The sequence below is a fragment of the Simochromis diagramma genome, unplaced genomic scaffold, assembly GCF_900408965.1.
Source record: "Simochromis diagramma unplaced genomic scaffold, fSimDia1.1 OVJJ01000304.1, whole genome shotgun sequence".
Classification (NCBI taxonomy): domain Eukaryota; kingdom Metazoa; phylum Chordata; class Actinopteri; order Cichliformes; family Cichlidae; genus Simochromis; species Simochromis diagramma.
In genome coordinates, this window is record NW_024387030.1 from 19,547,534 (window position 1) to 19,564,337 (window position 16,804).

The 16,804-nt window shown below is 39.8% G+C and overlaps 1 protein-coding gene across 1 annotated transcript in view; it reads right to left on the bottom strand.

Annotated features, from left to right (window-relative positions):
• Positions 1-349: 349 nt before the first annotated feature.
• Positions 350-16,804, bottom strand: part of sgpp1 (sphingosine-1-phosphate phosphatase 1) — a 31,096-nt gene continuing 14,641 nt past the window's right edge. Inside the window, exon 3 of the mRNA XM_040041860.1 lies at positions 350-5,417. Within this exon, the coding sequence (XP_039897794.1) occupies positions 4,866-5,417 (552 nt within the window). The 3' untranslated portion in view covers positions 350-4,865. The remainder of the gene's footprint in view (positions 5,418-16,804) is intronic.

A 16,804-nucleotide genomic window follows, 5' to 3' on the forward strand; every position in this document is an offset into this window, starting at 1 on the left:
AAATCCACAGTGGTGGTGCGCAGAGGCAAAACTACAAACACATATATTTTTGTAAATCTTACAAAATGTGTGTTCAGTATACTACATTATGTTCATCCTTAGAGGAAGATTTAACCAGATTAAAGAAGCAAGAGTTTTCAAGGTCATGGCTGTGGGTGCACCAGTGAAAATAATGTCCAAGGCCAGACCTACAGAATAATTAGTAACATTCTTTTTACAGTGAGAAAGATTCAGTAAGAACAAACTTTCAAATGGTTTTACATTCATGTCCACAACTCCACACGCACACGGACGTTTTCATTCTGCAGTCTGTCACTGCAGGGAATAACTGAGGACAAGCAGGCACATATTTGATTCTCTCATTTATTATTCTCAGTTAATTCACACAGACAGAAATAAGCCACATTTTCAATCACAGATGCAAACCAACAATAAAGCCCTGCAGAAACATGAAGAAAATACTGTGAAAGTGAGCGAGACTTCACAAATAAAGAAGGAATCATGAAGGGTTTGATTACAAGCTGAAACTCACAAGAGTTCACCTCGTCTCTCTCTACTCTCTGACTGCGATTTGGAATGAAAGCCTCGAATTATCAGGGAGAAAAAGGCAAATTCATTTCTGCATCAAACATGTAGACTTAAAGACAAAGACTTGCAAATTTTCCTCAAGACAGCGACTAAAAAGCAAAAGTAGGGGCAATATTAAAAACGGTTCTTGTTTTTTTATAAACAGGAAACTTGTCATCCTCCCATATTTATATACATCTACAAAGTGCAAGAGGCAACATGACGGCACAGAGCTGAGGACAGAGGAAGGCACTGACGTGTAGGGCAGTTTAGCTACACAGTTTAAATACTGCATATTTGGTCAAGAAAGACGTTTTTTCCTCTGAGATCCAGTATTTAAAAAAAGAAGAAATCAAATCTCCATCTTGTGAGTTGACAAAGCAGAGCTGGCTGTTCAAACCAATCATTGAACAGATTAAGGAAAAACAGTTTTAAATATTGTATTGCAAGAACTAAAGTTATCATATTAATAAATTAGGATCAATTTGAGAAGCATATTGTGTTATTACAGTATATAGACTTTGGTGACTCTCCTAATGACATTACAAATAATAAAGAAATTTTGTAATTCAGCCACATCATACCACAGAAAATAACACAGACTATATATTTTTGACAGATCAATTTAGGATTTCAAAAATATATTAATGTACCGAAATAATATCAAAAGATCACGATCACAACAAAGCAAAATCACGATTAAGATGATATAAAAACAGAGCCAAACAAAACTATATGATGCATTTTAAAGATGTTGTACCAAATATACATCTTTAAGTTTATAATTAGGCTCGTCAAACATCACGAGGCCAGCCCTGCTTTGACTCCACAAAAAAGAACATCCACAGGTGGAAACCACTCTCCAAACACAGGAACATATCACAGCGAGACGTGTCAGGGAGTTCAGCTTCATCTCCTTTGTCGATGTGCAGGGGAAATGTCCTTAAAGATCACAGATGACAAATGTTGCTTTGTCATCGACTTCTTGCAGTTTGAGCTTCTGTCCGTCACTCACACAAACTCAGCTCAGCCACAGGATTAACACAAACTGGGTTTTGTCACTGAAACAGAAATAAACTTCTCTTTTCTGTGGAACAGACACAAAACCGCAGGCCCAAACACACGCACAAAAACGTCAAGAAATATACAAACGCTCCGACAAACACAAACATATTTGTGCACGAGGCAAGGCCACAGGAAGTGAAACGAGCCAGGCGGCTGACAAATGCAGAGAGTAAGCTGGTCCGTTTGGCTTTGATGAGTCGGTTAATTAGAGGCAAATCTGCAGCTGGATTAAGTTAAAATACTAAACTATATGTGAACATCCTAAAGAATTAAACCAATGCAATCAGCAGCTCTCATCACATCATTGGATTATCATTTCAGACAGAAGTAGTCGACTACAGAAAAACAATAAAATCGAATTCCTCAAACATACCACAGAAAATTGTAGTATCCAGGGACAGTTAAGGTCACTTATGAAGGGAAGACTCCAGATGTTTGCTGGTTCAAGCTGCTATACTGGAAAATTTCTCTGCTACTGCACAGATGTCTGTAAATGACTGAATCTTACTTGCATTAGCTAACAGGTGCTAATGTAAGTAAAGCACCTATTCATTATAACGGTCACTCGTCATAGTGTTTACCAACCAACTGCAAGACGACAAATCAAAGGGAACTACTGATTGGACTGCATTGAGGACCAGCTCCACCTTCATTATTTTTGCCTGGCTCGGAGGGGGAACAGTGCATTCTGGGAACAGTGCATTTATTTTAGCAGAGTACCGTACACAAAAATAACATAAATAAATCAGCTTGGCAAAAAAAAGAAGAAAAAAAAGAAATTAAGACTAAAGAAATGTGTGTCAATGGCAGCATCCTGCTGGGAGAAAAACTTTTTTAAAATGTGCCTTTAAGCAAGGCACACACAGCTTAGAAACAGGAAGCAGGCATCTGGGCTCCTGGCCTCAGTCTTTATACTCAGGTTCAGGTTAAGAGTGGTCGAAGGAAGCTTTGTTAATCAACTCATTAACCAATTAATCACTAGTTGTGGTGTGGAGGAGTTCGGGTAAGAGTCCGAGTGGAAGCTTTTTTTTTTTTATTGCAAATGTAAAATGCTTTTTAACAAGTTTAACATCACCAGAGTCTTACGATGATAGATCCTGCTCTGACATCTTACCAAGCTACATTTGAATCAAATAGTTCTTTCACAATGGAAATAGAAAAAAACAAAACGCAGCAAAACCTCAAAAATCCTCGTAAAACACAACAGATGTGCTTTTGGGGAGACAATAACGTGACGGATGGAAGTGATAACCTGATGGTAAACAGCTGATAGCAAACATGTATGCACAGTATTACAGGATCAGTAATACTGTACTTTGCATCTTCTTCTCCATGTTATACAACAACTCTGCTTCTTTTTAGTGTCTCAGTGCAAAAGTTGACATGTTTTGGTTTCTGTGACATGTGTAGCTGTTCCATCATGTTATCACCTCCCCAGAAGCATATCTTTTGTGATTTGTGTGATTGTCTTTGTTTACTTCCATTGCATTTTGTTCAACTTCTGTTGTGTTTTGTGTGCTTTCTGGATTGTTTTTCTATTTGCTGGCGTTTCCTTATGTTGCAGTGCATTTGACTTCTCAGGGCAACCATGTGTTTGATTACTTTTGTCAAAGGCACTTAAAAAGTTCACGTTCACGCTGCTTTTCTGGAGCAATTTTGTATTCAAAATTTGAAGACAAAATTTTCCTACATTTATAGAATCAAGTATCAAATTCATGCATGATAAAACAGTGAATAATGTTGCACTTGTAGTCGTATACTTTCTAATATTTTTAGAACGCGCCTGTTGTGCACAAAAAAGTTGTCAATGGAGTTCCAATTTTAGAAACATGAGAAAACTTCCCTCCAGACGGTTTATCTCCACCACCTCCTCCCACCTGACATCAGCAAAAGAACCTCAGCTAAGAACAGGAAGTGGATGTGAGCTGACATCTCTAATAGGAAGCAAGTTTACAGTGTTTAAAAATAAAATAAAAAAAAAAACAGGCTGAGCTGAGTGCTCCAGTCATTCTTAGAGAACAAAATAAAACCATTAAAACCCTCTCTGTACATTTCCCAAACAAAGCGATGCATTCTCCTTTCCTTTTGCATCGTACAGTATGTGCCTGGTATTTCTTTTTTCTCCCATTGGGTTGCAGGAATAGCAGTCAAACTCAGAACTCAAATAGTGGGGAAAGCCCTTTAAGAAAACACAATCTAACCTCCTGAAAAAACAATGTGGCTGAATTCTCAGACATCAGAGACGTAACAACAAATCAAAAACTTTAATCAAACTGGTTTCCTCTCCACAGGCAGGGGGTTCAGAGGTTAAAGACTAAATGTTCCTCCGATCCAGTAGAGGAACACAGGAATCATAAAATGAAAGGTCTCTTATTGCTTTAAGAATTGAGACAAAGGAGAGTATAATCAAACAGAAACATTAAGAGGCTACTAGACAAAGAACCACACAAAGTTTCAACAGTGACACTGAACTCAAACTACAACATTCTTTAAACTAGTTAAACTAAGCACTTAATTTACAACCCAAACTCATTCTGCCATTGATCCATCTGGACATCCGACTAAAAGAAGACTTTCTATTTTATTTATTTATTCATCATGTGCCTGGATATCTTTGGCTTTCAGACTGTTAGTGAGACTTACTAAGTCTTTTTATTTTCAACATTTTCTGTCAGGCGTTTGAAGATTTATCATTCACTTGAGTTGTTGGAATAATTTAAGTTTTCCTAAAAAAATACTTCTATGGTTCTTTGCCTGAGCTCTTAATAACAACATCAGTCATAACAATGCAAATACTAACACATCATCTATTAGTGGTCATGACCTGCATTTTTAGTCTTCTAGAGGCCACTGTTGAAATGCTTTTTTGAATTTGAGGAGTGACTTTCCAGCTCTGAGAGTGTCAAAGCATTATCTGACTGGATTTTACTCTTAAATAAATCTAAAGAACAAAGAGATATCGCTAGTGAACTGTTAACAGTCTAAGCCCATTTTCCATTGCTCAGGATTCACCCGTCTTTAAAAGTAACCTGAGACAACAAAAACAAAAAATCTGATAAAAACTCTGCATCCAGATCAGCAATTAGGCTTTAATGTACCTTCATCAGTCCCAAACCCAGCAACCTCCAGCTAGGGATTAGGCTGTGGATGAAAACAAGCAGCAAAACTGATCTGATGACAGCATTTAGGTTTTTACTTCACTTTGACTGGCCACACAGTCAAGTAACATCCAATCAGGAGAGCTGCATGTAGCTGAAGAGCAGCGGGACCAGGAAGATCACGTTGAAGCCCACTGTCCCGTAGACGATGTAGCGGTAAGGCAGCTCCACCTCCATGTGCTGCCGGGCCTTCCTCAGGTCATCAGTGGGCACTCTGAACGCTCTGCACACCAGTGGGATGGTGATGGCCTTCATCAGCGCCCGCGTGGCCAACAGCACCAGCACTCCCACAACGAGCCGCAACATTACAACAGCCACCAGGCTGGGGCTAAGTGCGGGCATGCTGAGGGGAAGCTGGTCTGGTGTCAAGTCGGGCATCAGGCCCAGGTGGTAGTTGACATGGGAAGCCAAGGCAATGCCGGCACCAGTGCCCAGGATCTGAGCGGTGTCACCACGAGAGGTGCTCCAGGTGTCCAGGGTGAAGGAGAAGAGGCCCAGGCCCAGGTGGAGGGAGATGATGACGATTGGAGCGTAGCGGCAGGTCAAATTGAAGCCATCAATCAGGTCCAGTATCGGCAGGAAGAAGCACAGGATGAGGATGCTGTACAGAAACCCAGCGATGACGTCCTGAAGGAAATACAAAGACAGAAACTGTAAACAAAACAGCACAGCTGAGACTGTCATTGACATGTGTTTCACATGTGTGCAGATGAAAGCAACTATGTTGTGAATTTGGACTGAAACAAAGTGTATGATGTCAGAGGGTGGAGAAGTCTGAAAAGGGGACTGTAAATATCAACCATGTTCTAGTATCCTTCTTGGTAGGTTCTTCTTCAACAAACACCTAGGAGAATACAAGCTCAATTCCAATAAAGTTGGGACAGAAATGATAGAAATGTTTTCTCTCAGCCAAAGTTCATTTAAAATGGACTGAGGAAAAGTGGAAAACTGGTCTGTGGTCGATGACAAAAGAAGAGAAAGCCCATGTGCTTTGTTATTAGCGCTCAGTTCCAAAGCCTTCTCTGATTGTATGGGCCTGTTCAGCGAACACAAATTTCCCTCTTGGCTAGAAAACATGATTTATACTGATCATGCATTCTGTGAATAAATGCTGAAACAACACAAGCAGCAGATTAAAATTTTAAACCTGCACAAGCTGATTCAGCAGCAAAATCCCTTTACCAGATAAGGGGTGCTATTATTAGGATATTTATTGGAGCATTTCCTTCAGATGGGAACAAGGAAGTGGATCAGCATTGACAGGAAACAGGAAAACGGGAAGATCTACATGCTGACGAACTCTGGACTCAAACACAAAGGTCACAGCTGTTTATTTACTGATCTCTGGAGTAAACTGACAGTTGGCTTCTTGCCTCCTCTAAACCTTTCAAATCTCTGACTTCACCCCAGCTCCTGCTCAACATCTCCAAGCTGTTTCTGAAATAAGTGACTCCTTGTATCTGGATGGCATTCTGTGATCAGTCTACTACCAATCTAAGAATCCTTACTACCCGACATGGTTCCCACATCACACTGACAGAATCAAAACCCTGACTTGACTTGACAGACATTCATCTGCAACACTGTACCCATATTAAATTAATTCACAATTAAACCTTATTTCTAGATAACGTGTTGTTCCACCACCAAACTTTACAAAAATGACATGAAATACAAATTTTACCTAAGCCGAATCTGTTCCCACGCCTCTGAGACACTGAAGCCTTATTCTTGCATGTTCTTATGTCTCTCTTTTGTTGCTTTTCTAACATGTATCTGGCTGTGTGTGTATGCTGATATAATGCTCAGTGTTCGCACCTGTTTGAATGTTGGGGAGGAAAAGTAACATTTCCTGAAGCACCACAGGGCAGACGGCAACTTAAGCAGCTCTTCAAGTTGAATGTCGGCCTGTGTGTGCGGCTACACTTTGGTTATGGGTTGGGGGGAAAACAACATTTGTAATTTTCTGTGCATTTTCTGGAGTTGATTTTGACGCACTAAACTAGAACTGATAATATGCAACAGTAAAACGACATTTTTTTGTGTTGTCCGAGATTAATTATATAACCGATGTGGAAGGATCGAGGTGCGATCTTTGAATGTGGTTTTAAATGGTGATCCTGCATTACATAGTAGGAGAGGTCTTTCGAGCCTGATCACAGTTGGCGCTCGTAGGGAAAGAAATTAAGCAAAGGCTTGCGTGCGATGAATGGAGTTCCGACAAAGAAAAGAAACCTGGTTATACTGTGGCAGCAGAAGCCTCTTTTGTTTGATTCATCCTCCAGCTGCTACGGGTGTAGCAAAAGAAGTAACGGTAGAGGAACTAAAGCTTATGTTTCAGTTCGCGTTATCACCCTGCAGGATGCATATGGCAAACTTGACACAGTACCCGAGTTTATTCAATTATGCACACTTATGGCATGTAATGAATAATCCTAATCAGATCACACTGGTTTGCAGAGTGTATATTGAGCACTGCCATCAGTGGTACTTATTTTTCTCCTTTAATGTATGTTTTACATTAGCATACTGTGGCTTACACGTTTGGTATCATTATGCTATTCACGAGATCTAGTAGTAATCACGTATCTTAAACATTACAAGAATGAAAAATGGGAATCCCTCAAGTCCATTTCTGCTGACAGGCTCAGATTTCCTGGCCATTTACGCACATGCCTACAGCGAAGAGACTCCGTTGGGTACGTTGCTACAACGTGAGTGCACACACTGTAAATTAACACCTTATCATTCCTCATCTTGCTAAGCTGGGTGTGTACACTATTTACTTTTGTGATTAGTGTCTGCTTTCCCTGGAAGGAGAAATCAATGATAGCCACTGTAACTTTACACCAGTTTCCATCCACCAGCCAGACACTGGAACATTGCAGCCGTCTCTGGCAGGGTCAGCCCACTCGAAATGCCGCACTGGAAGGAAACTGAGGTCCTGTTAGAGTTTAAGTATCTATTTGGCTGCTTAAGTACATGTTGTGGTACGTGTAAGCCCTGAGCTAACAGTCAGTTAGTAGCCCGTGCTGAGCCACGAGCGCCAGAGCCGCAGAGCTGGCGTCAGATGGATTGTAGCCCAGCAACAACTTGTGTCCCAGCAGTTCCACTTTTGACAGATGGTTCACTATAAGGACACATTTCCCTGTGTGACCATATCAAAATGAGTCAGTGAGATAACCAAATTACCTCTGAGAAGGTAACTGGTGCCAGTGCCATCCCACCTTCTCTCTTAATAGCACACACAGTGAGAGGCTGGAAGCTTTCAGCCATCTTTAATTTTCTCCTCCACTGACACCAATGTGCTGCCTGAACTAAAATTGTCCAAAAAGAGGGTGTGCCCTTAATGAACAACACACTGCATGTCATTCAGTAGATGCCTTAATCTTTACAACAAAATAAAAGAGCATTAAATTGTCAGAATGGGTGGCCTAAATGTTGAAAGAACCATTAAGAACTCTCTCTGTAAAACACAACCACATGTGCCTACTGCCTGTTCACTAAATTACTGCAAATGATGTACAAGTTCAATTCACGCATCAGTAACAAGTACATGATGTAAATTAACAGCTGCAGCATTATTTCTTAATCAGTGCAACTAAAGAGAATTCCCAATAGTACGCATTACTTTCTTGTTTCATTATTAGGCTTTAAAAAATATCACAAAGTTAGTCACTGACATTGTGATTTTCTTTTTTGAATTTTAAAATACTCAATGCCGGTTTAGCTACACGTCTTTGCTCTCTCTGCCCACTTTCCTGTCCATCTTCACTGTATCTGTCCACTAAAGGCAAAAAATAATAATCATTTAAATTTTGAGAGAAGACACAGGGAAGCAGCTGGAGGGAAATAACAGGATGTGGGCACATACACAGTTGATCGGTATGTTTCTAAGTTTACTAAAAATAAAGTTAGTGGAGTTACATCAGACTACTGGGCATACCAACATATTAAAAGCCTCAAAATCCTATAAATAATGTGATTTGTAAGATAGCAGAAGCATAATAATAATAAAAAAATGTTGCATTTAAATATCAAAACATTACAGGGAGCTAGAAATGGCATACAGTTCTCACGAACTAGTAAACAGTTTGCAGAACACACCATGATTATCAGGGGCAGAACAGCTTTTTGTCTGCAAGCTCTTCCTGTTCAACAAAGCAGGGGGGAAGCAGTTTGATTGGGCGTGATGATTTCCAGATCTCTTTAAGTGCCCTGCAGGCCTGGCACAGCAGACCGATAATAGCTCACCAAGTATTCAAGCTCCAGTCCCTGATTCCCAACAGTGATGTGGAGCCTTCAGCCGTCGGGCTAAGTCACAAGGAGGAAATGAGCTCTGTGCCTGTGCACCAGCAGCTCGAGCATTCTCAAGAAGGTTCACGTCTTTTCTCTTGACCTGAATGTTGTGTTTCTGAGGTCACTGTTTTTCAGGCGAGTCACACCTTAAAGTTCACACCCATTTTTTTCCTGTAATCCAATCAAATCTGAATAGAGAGACATGACGCACACATGTTCAGAGTCACACCAGTTTTCAATTTTCAGGGGTATCTGTACCACTGAGAAGAAACCAACTTATGTAGAAAGATGCTCTTCAGAATTTTATAAGCTGGCTAAATGAGACTGTCTCTACAGCTAAACATTAAATAACTCCCACTTTACTAAAATAGAGGGGCTTATACTGTAGCACAAGTGACGGCATAAATGTTTCTTGTTTATATCCCTCAAAGCATTATGGTTGTTAATTGCTCAAATAAAGACAAATCATGTTCTTACATACAGACCAAAACTTTATTTTTTATTGAATATATTTTTATTGAAGGCTAAAAGAGTCTTAAAGAATCGTTGTTATCATGGAATAAAAAGAAAACCAAATAAAAAGACTGAAAAAAAAATACCGGTATCATATTTGTCCAATTCTTGTTTTCAAACAACAGTATAATGCTTGAAATTCAAAACTGGTTCAACCCTATGTAATAAAACCTCCTGTACAAAATGATGTCACCTCTAAGCTCAATGGTTTTTGAGCTCTAGGACTTTGGTGTGATAATCAAGGGATTTTTTTTTAACTGTGACAAAATCACTACACACACAAGTTAAACATAAATATGGCCAAGTCAAACATTATCACTGACTCAGAGAGAAAGTTACAAGTGACAGGGTCTTTATGTGTTCTCTCAGGCCGTGCACAGCCTGCCGCGCTCTCATTTGCTGAACGGAGCAGAAGGAGAGAGATCTGCGAGTGGCGTGGGACAGCAGGACCCCCATTTGCAAGGCAGTGCTGTCCATAAATATTTCAGGAGGCAATTCTTAGAAAAATCTAATTAAATCACAAAATGTAGCGGTCTGCATGCTGGAAATGAGGTGAACTGAAGCGTAATAATCCATAAGGATGTGGTTCTATATTAAAATAAGAACACCCAAACCCCAGAACTTCAAATCAATACAACAAAAGCATGACCTACTGAGCAAACAAATATTCTTACTTTTCAACTTCTCAAAATCTGAAATCCATACCCAATACTGCAAAAGTACTGTTGATATTAAAAAAAAATCAATGTGACTACTACACCACACATGGCTTTATTTCAAGCTTTGTGTGAAATGGTGAAAAGCATGTGCACACCTTTCACAGATTATATGATAATGTCATTAGAAGTTGCACTGGCTGACCTGGCTAAATGTCACACAGTACAAGTATGACATAGTTCAACTGAGGAGTTAAAATACAGATGGTGTGTCTTTATGATGTCATGGACCGCTGTACAAAGACATGGTTTCTTAAGGCTTACTTAAGGGGGAATTGGTTATTTTAAGGGACAATTAAGATCTTATAGATAAACTGACATCATTGCTTAAAGTCAACCCAGGCCTGGTGTGTACTGCAACAGTTACTATGGTTACAGACTCTTTTTTTTTAACATATCCATGGTGAGACAGTGAGGAGAGCCAGCAGGAGTTACTGGCTTGCTCACAAATACTTCTTAATCAAGAACAGTAAGCGGTCACGCTGCAAGAACGATGAGGACTTTAATATGAGAGACAGACAAATACATGCCATTTAAAGTATTTCACATAGTTTTCATACAAAACAATGTTAAAGCATCAAGGCCCGAGTGCCTGACTGCATAATTAGTGAATGTGCCACAGCTTGTGCTGATCAGCCCTCCCTGAAGTACTCTGTGCCACCTCTTTTGCTGCAGCTGAGCAAAACCCACACCCCACTAACCCAGCATTTACTGTTATTACTTGTTGATAAGCTGACTAAGTCTTATTGATCTCACAAGCAAAAAATATATTACTGTTTAAAGGTGCACTTTAATGTGAAGGAGTCTAGCTTTAATTTATGAGCTATTTTTTACCCATTTATTCTTAATATAGGGCCACTGGTCCTTTATTTATGTAGGCAAAATGACAAATTTGTCTCACAGGGCTACTGAGAGAAATTTAGTACGTGGATATCAATGTAATACAGGAAAACAGCAGATTCTTTTGCTTTGGAAATCACAAAAACTCCTCTGTTTAACAGTTTCATGTGATCTTTTGAGAACTCATTAAGTAATGTGAGACCCATGAGGGAGTGTTTTTCCTTGTCTTTATTTAAATGAATGCTCACTATTTTGACAAATCACATATAAACGTTGAATCAGTCCTGGATGTTTTTCTTTTAATTTTTTATTTTTTTTTAATGACAGCTTTTTTCTTGAAAAACTCTAATAAGCTCCTTGGGGCATAACTGCTGCTCCTCAAGCAGCTGTGATTTTGAAGGCTGATTGTTGTCGCTCTGCTTAAATGTCAGGATCAATCGTCTCAGCACGCTCATTTCGACTGAACTGTAATCTGACTGACTGCTAAATTAATCATCTTAAACACCTTTCTAGGTCAGCTCTTGTCTATTTGTGGAGAAAACTGGACCTTTTTGTTTGACATGCAGCAGAGATATGAAACCATGTGAGCAGGCAGATGTGCATGTGGTTTTCACAGCGATACCACCTGTGGGCACTCACAGAAAGCTCTTAAAGGTCTCTGATGTGGAATTACTTTCTGAGTTTGTTTGGGAAGATGGTCAGCGTGCTGTAATGTCTGCTGGTCTCACACCACCATCCATCACTGATACAGTCATGACCACGGAGAATGTTCCCTCTGCAACAGACAGCCCAACCCCACAAGTGCACCAAGACTGACATCGTTTACCAGTGAGATTCACCCCCGTACAGACTACCAGACATCTGACCAAAACATCTGTGGTGACTCTTGAGGATTTTTTCACCACAGAAGTATTGATGTGTTTCTTAAAAATAAATCCATGAAAACATCTGGCATTCAAGCCGAGTCAGACTTCTTAAGCCAGGGTTCATGATTTTCTAATATATATGTATGAACTGCAAAAGGAACTTGATTCAGACTGACTCAGGATTGAATTTTATACCAGTCAGCACATACTGCTGGAGCTACAAGTAAGTATCTCCAGCTGGTTGATTTCATTTCCCCCCCATCTCTTGCAACCTATAGGACTTTGAGAAAACTTCTAATGCTGTAGGGAACCTGAGGTATACACACCTCTGTGGTGATAGATTTGTTATGACTGTACTCTGTTAACGTGAGAGCAGATAAAAGAAGCAGGGGCAAGTTTTTGCAGGCAAAAACATCAAGTGTTCCACTACTAATTCTCGCTGATGGTATATACAGGCCTAAGCATGCTCATGACAGAATCACTGGTCCAGGTTAGCTGAAAGGCATGGTTAGTACAGGTAGGCTCTAAACCAGGGAGTGGATAAGGGACCACATGAAAAACTGGGACTGTTGATAAGCTGAACTTAAATCTGCACAATATTAAGTTTGTCTGGTGTTGAAGTTGGCTCCTTTGCCATCTTTGTTGCCTGACTCTTGACCTTTGAATCCATCTACTCCACCAGTGTGCTGATTCATGTGGCACCTTGGCAGAATTGAGCAGACAGTTAATCATGAGTGGGACTAACACTGTTGTCAAATTGTGTGCCAGTGCCAAGGAGCAGTAATAACAAACAGAAAATGAGAGAATGAGAAGTGAAATAATAACAGCAATAGCGAAAACATCTACTGGCCTGCATTTTTAATATTGCGGTGTGTTTCACTTCCTCACTGTATTTGGTTAGTTTGGAAGCAGTGTCAGACTGAAGATTCAACAATGCAAGGAGTTGACAACTATGTCTGATATGAAACAACCATTACTGTTCATTTGATGACTTATTGTGAACATCACAGTTTGGTATATGTGAGGAGATGCACTTCCATAACTATGAACTCCACAAACAGCACAGAACTGCAGTGGTTCACCTACCTTCTTGTTGTTACCTTTAGCTGCCTTCTCAACATTTTAACACAGGAAAGCTACTGTTTGGACTAAAGTTCAGAATACACCTCCTGCTTAACATCAACAGCTCGAGAGGTTTCCTGTTCCTGAGCCTAGCTGTTAATCACAGTATAAAACAAAGACATTTTCAAGTTCCCATCCACTTAAAATCATGTTTCCATTATTGTTCCTTCCCTTGCAGTTGGACTGATGTATGTGCAGTGAACCTGTTCTCCTCTTTTCTAAGCTCACCTTAGATCTGAGGTTAACACAGGAACAAAAAAGCAGGATTTTGAAATGTCACTAATCCATCCTCCAAGTGTGACATTTAAATATTTATTAGTTCCAAAAGTTTTAAAAAGAGAAAGAAAACAGCATACCTTTTTGTTAAAGTGCACAGAGACTTGAACAACCACTATTACACAATGACATAACTAAAAGTGAACTAAAACAGACAACTTGTTAAATGGTAACTTATTAAAAAAATAAAACAATTACACATATCTTTCTTGTCTTAAAAACATATTCTTCTTTGTTTTTATTGCCACATGGGAGTGCGTCATACACTACTATCCCAAAGGAGCAATAACACAGTCAATTATTTGCCAGCCGTTGCTGAATTGCTGAACCGGTAAATGGTCTGTGGTGCTGTCAGACTAGTGATCACTGTACAAACATATAAAATATAAACAAATAAATGCATCCAAAGCCAAAAACTACAACAGCCTTTAAAAAGTGTTGAAATACATTTTCTTTCTCAATAAAGATCCTCTGGTAAATCATGCTAGCATATCACAACTATGGACAGCTGTCTGAGAGAGGGTTGAACCTTTGAAGAAAGGTCAGATTGTTGGTAGTAAAAGTTAAACAATAGGGCTGGGCCATATTATACCGTTCACGGTAATACCGGTATAATGTTAGGCAACGATAAGAAAATGAAATATCGCGATAGAATGGGAGTAAAACGCGCATGCACAGTGCCTTTGTTTTCATACGCACATGGCCGATTGTTGAGTGAAACAGATGAACCAGAATTGGTTTGTAAAAATGGTGCAACTTCCGTGATGTGGAACTGGTTTGGTGTTTGTCCGTCAGATACACAACAAAGCACATTTTTTTGCAGAACATGCAAGCGGCCGTTGTTATTGTCGTATTTGTCGGACTAAGATGCTCTTAAATCTGGGAGTAATCTGGGTCCTAAACTCTGTATGTTTCAGGTCAAACAACACTGCAGCATCACTGAGAGTTAAAAACTGTCTAAATTCTTTCATCTTTAATAAAACGATCAGCATTGATGCTTTACCAGGTGTAACTATAAAGTTTAACTTCCAGGCATCCATGAAAACAAAAGTTATTACATTTAACGGAGTTAGAAGTTAGCAGGAAGCTAGCGGAAGTTAGCTCGCTAGTTTCGCTAGTTACCTAAGCATGATATAGCACGTTCTGACTGAGAGATTTCTGAAAAAATTCAAACGTACAGCTCTGCTATCACTTCCAACATAAATGAACACAGGAAACTAAACAGCAGTGACGTTTGTAGGGTTACTGAAGTTGGGCTAGCTGGTATATAATGATGTGCTACGTGATCGCTAGCGACACAGCTATGTTAGCATAACATAAACAGTGAAGCTGGAGGACGAACACTAACACTTTTCCACTTATAAAAGTTAACGTGAAGGTTCCTCATGGTTAGAGACAAATGCAATCGCATGGCAGGATGCTGTAAACGGACCAAACAACTGAGATAATCCATCCACAATACGAGGTTAGTCATTAATATACTGCAACAACATGGGAATAGAGCAGCTGCCAGAGAATTCAACATTAATGAATCAATGGTACAGAAGTGGAGGAAGCAAGAAGAATGAGTTTAATAAAGTTTGATTTATCTGACTGCTTTGTTTCACTCCAATTTGTTCATGTAAATGGAGAGTCCTCTTCACACACTGAGGTTAATTCTGGAGTTCCACAGGGTTCAGTGCTAGGACCAATTCTGTTTACATTATACATGCTTCCCTTAGGCAGTATCATTAGAAGCCATAGCATACATTTTCACTGCTATGCAGATGACACCCAGCTCTATCTGTCCATGAAGCCAGATAACACACACCAATTAGTTAAACTGCAGGAATGTCTTAAAGACATAAAGACCTGGATGGCCGCTAACTTTCTGCTTCTTAATTCAGATAAAACTGAGGTTATTGTACTCGGCCCTGAAAAGCTTAGAAATATGGTATCTAACCAGATTCTTACTCTGGATGGCATTACCTTGGCCTCCAGTAACGCTGTGAGGAACCTTGGAGTCATTTTTGACCAGGACATGTCCTTCAATGCACATATTAAACAAATATGTAAGACTGCGTTCTTCCATTTGCGCAACATCTCTAAAATTAGAAATATCCTGTCTCAGAGTGACGCTGAAAAACTAGTTCATGCATTTATTACTTCCAGGCTGGACTACTGTAATTCATTATTATCAGGATGTCCAAACAACTCGCTGAAAAGCCTTCAGCTAATCCAAAATGCTGCAGCAAGAGTACTGACAGGGACTAGAAAGAGAGAGCATATTTCTCCTGTTTTGGCTTCCCTTCATTGGCTTCCTGTTAAATCCAGAATTGAATTCAAAATCCTGCTCCTCACATACAAGGTCTTAAATAATCAGGCCCCATCTTATCTTAATGACCTTGTAGTACCATATCACCCTATTAGAGCACTTCGCTCTCGCTCTGCAGGCCTACTTGTTGTTCCTAGAGTATTTAAAAGTAGAATGGGAGGGAGAGCCTTCAGTTTTCAGGCCCCTCTTCTGTGGAACCAGCTTCCAGTTTGGATTCAGGAGACAGACACTATCTCTACTTTCAAGATTAGGCTTAAAACTTTCCTTTTTGCTAAAGCATATAGTTAGGGCTGGACCAGGTGACCCTGAATCCTCCCTTAGTTATGCTGCAATAGACATAGGCTGCCGGGGGATTCCCATGATGCATTGAGTTTTTCCTTTCCAGTCACCTTTCTCGCTCACTATGTATTAACAGACCTCTCTGCATTGAATCATATCTGTTATTAACCTCTGTCTCTCTTCCACAGCATGTCTTTATCCTGTCTTCCTTCTCTCACTCCAACCAGTCGCAGCAGATGGCCCCGCCCCTCCCTGAGCCTGGTTCTGCCGGAGGTTTCTTCCTGTTAAAAGGGAGTTTTTCCTTCCCACTGTTGCCAAAGTGCTTGCTCATAGGGGGTCATATGATTGTTGGGTTTTTCTCTGTATCTATGAAGCGCCTTGAGGCGACTTATGTTGTGATTTGGCGCTATATAAATAAAATTGAATTGAATTGAATTGAACTTAATGTGCCTTATAATCCCGTGCACCTTATGGTCCGAAAAATGCATACTGCACACTGCAGTTTAAGGTTGCAAAGCACCTCTTTTTAACTTCAGTGGATATTATACATGGTTATGCTCAGGATATGTCAGCCCATTTCTTCTGGAAATGCCTTTTGGTTAAACTTTCAGCAAGGAATTTGCATTTGCACCGTTACATTTTTATAAAGCTTTAATGTACATAAAAACCAGCTTCTTGTTTAAGTGACAATAAATGGAAGGTTGTCTTTTTGCGCTAGTAATGTTGTGGAGTTGTATTTTGTCTTGCATCAATTATATCGTCAGTTATATCGTTATCGCAAATTTTCAA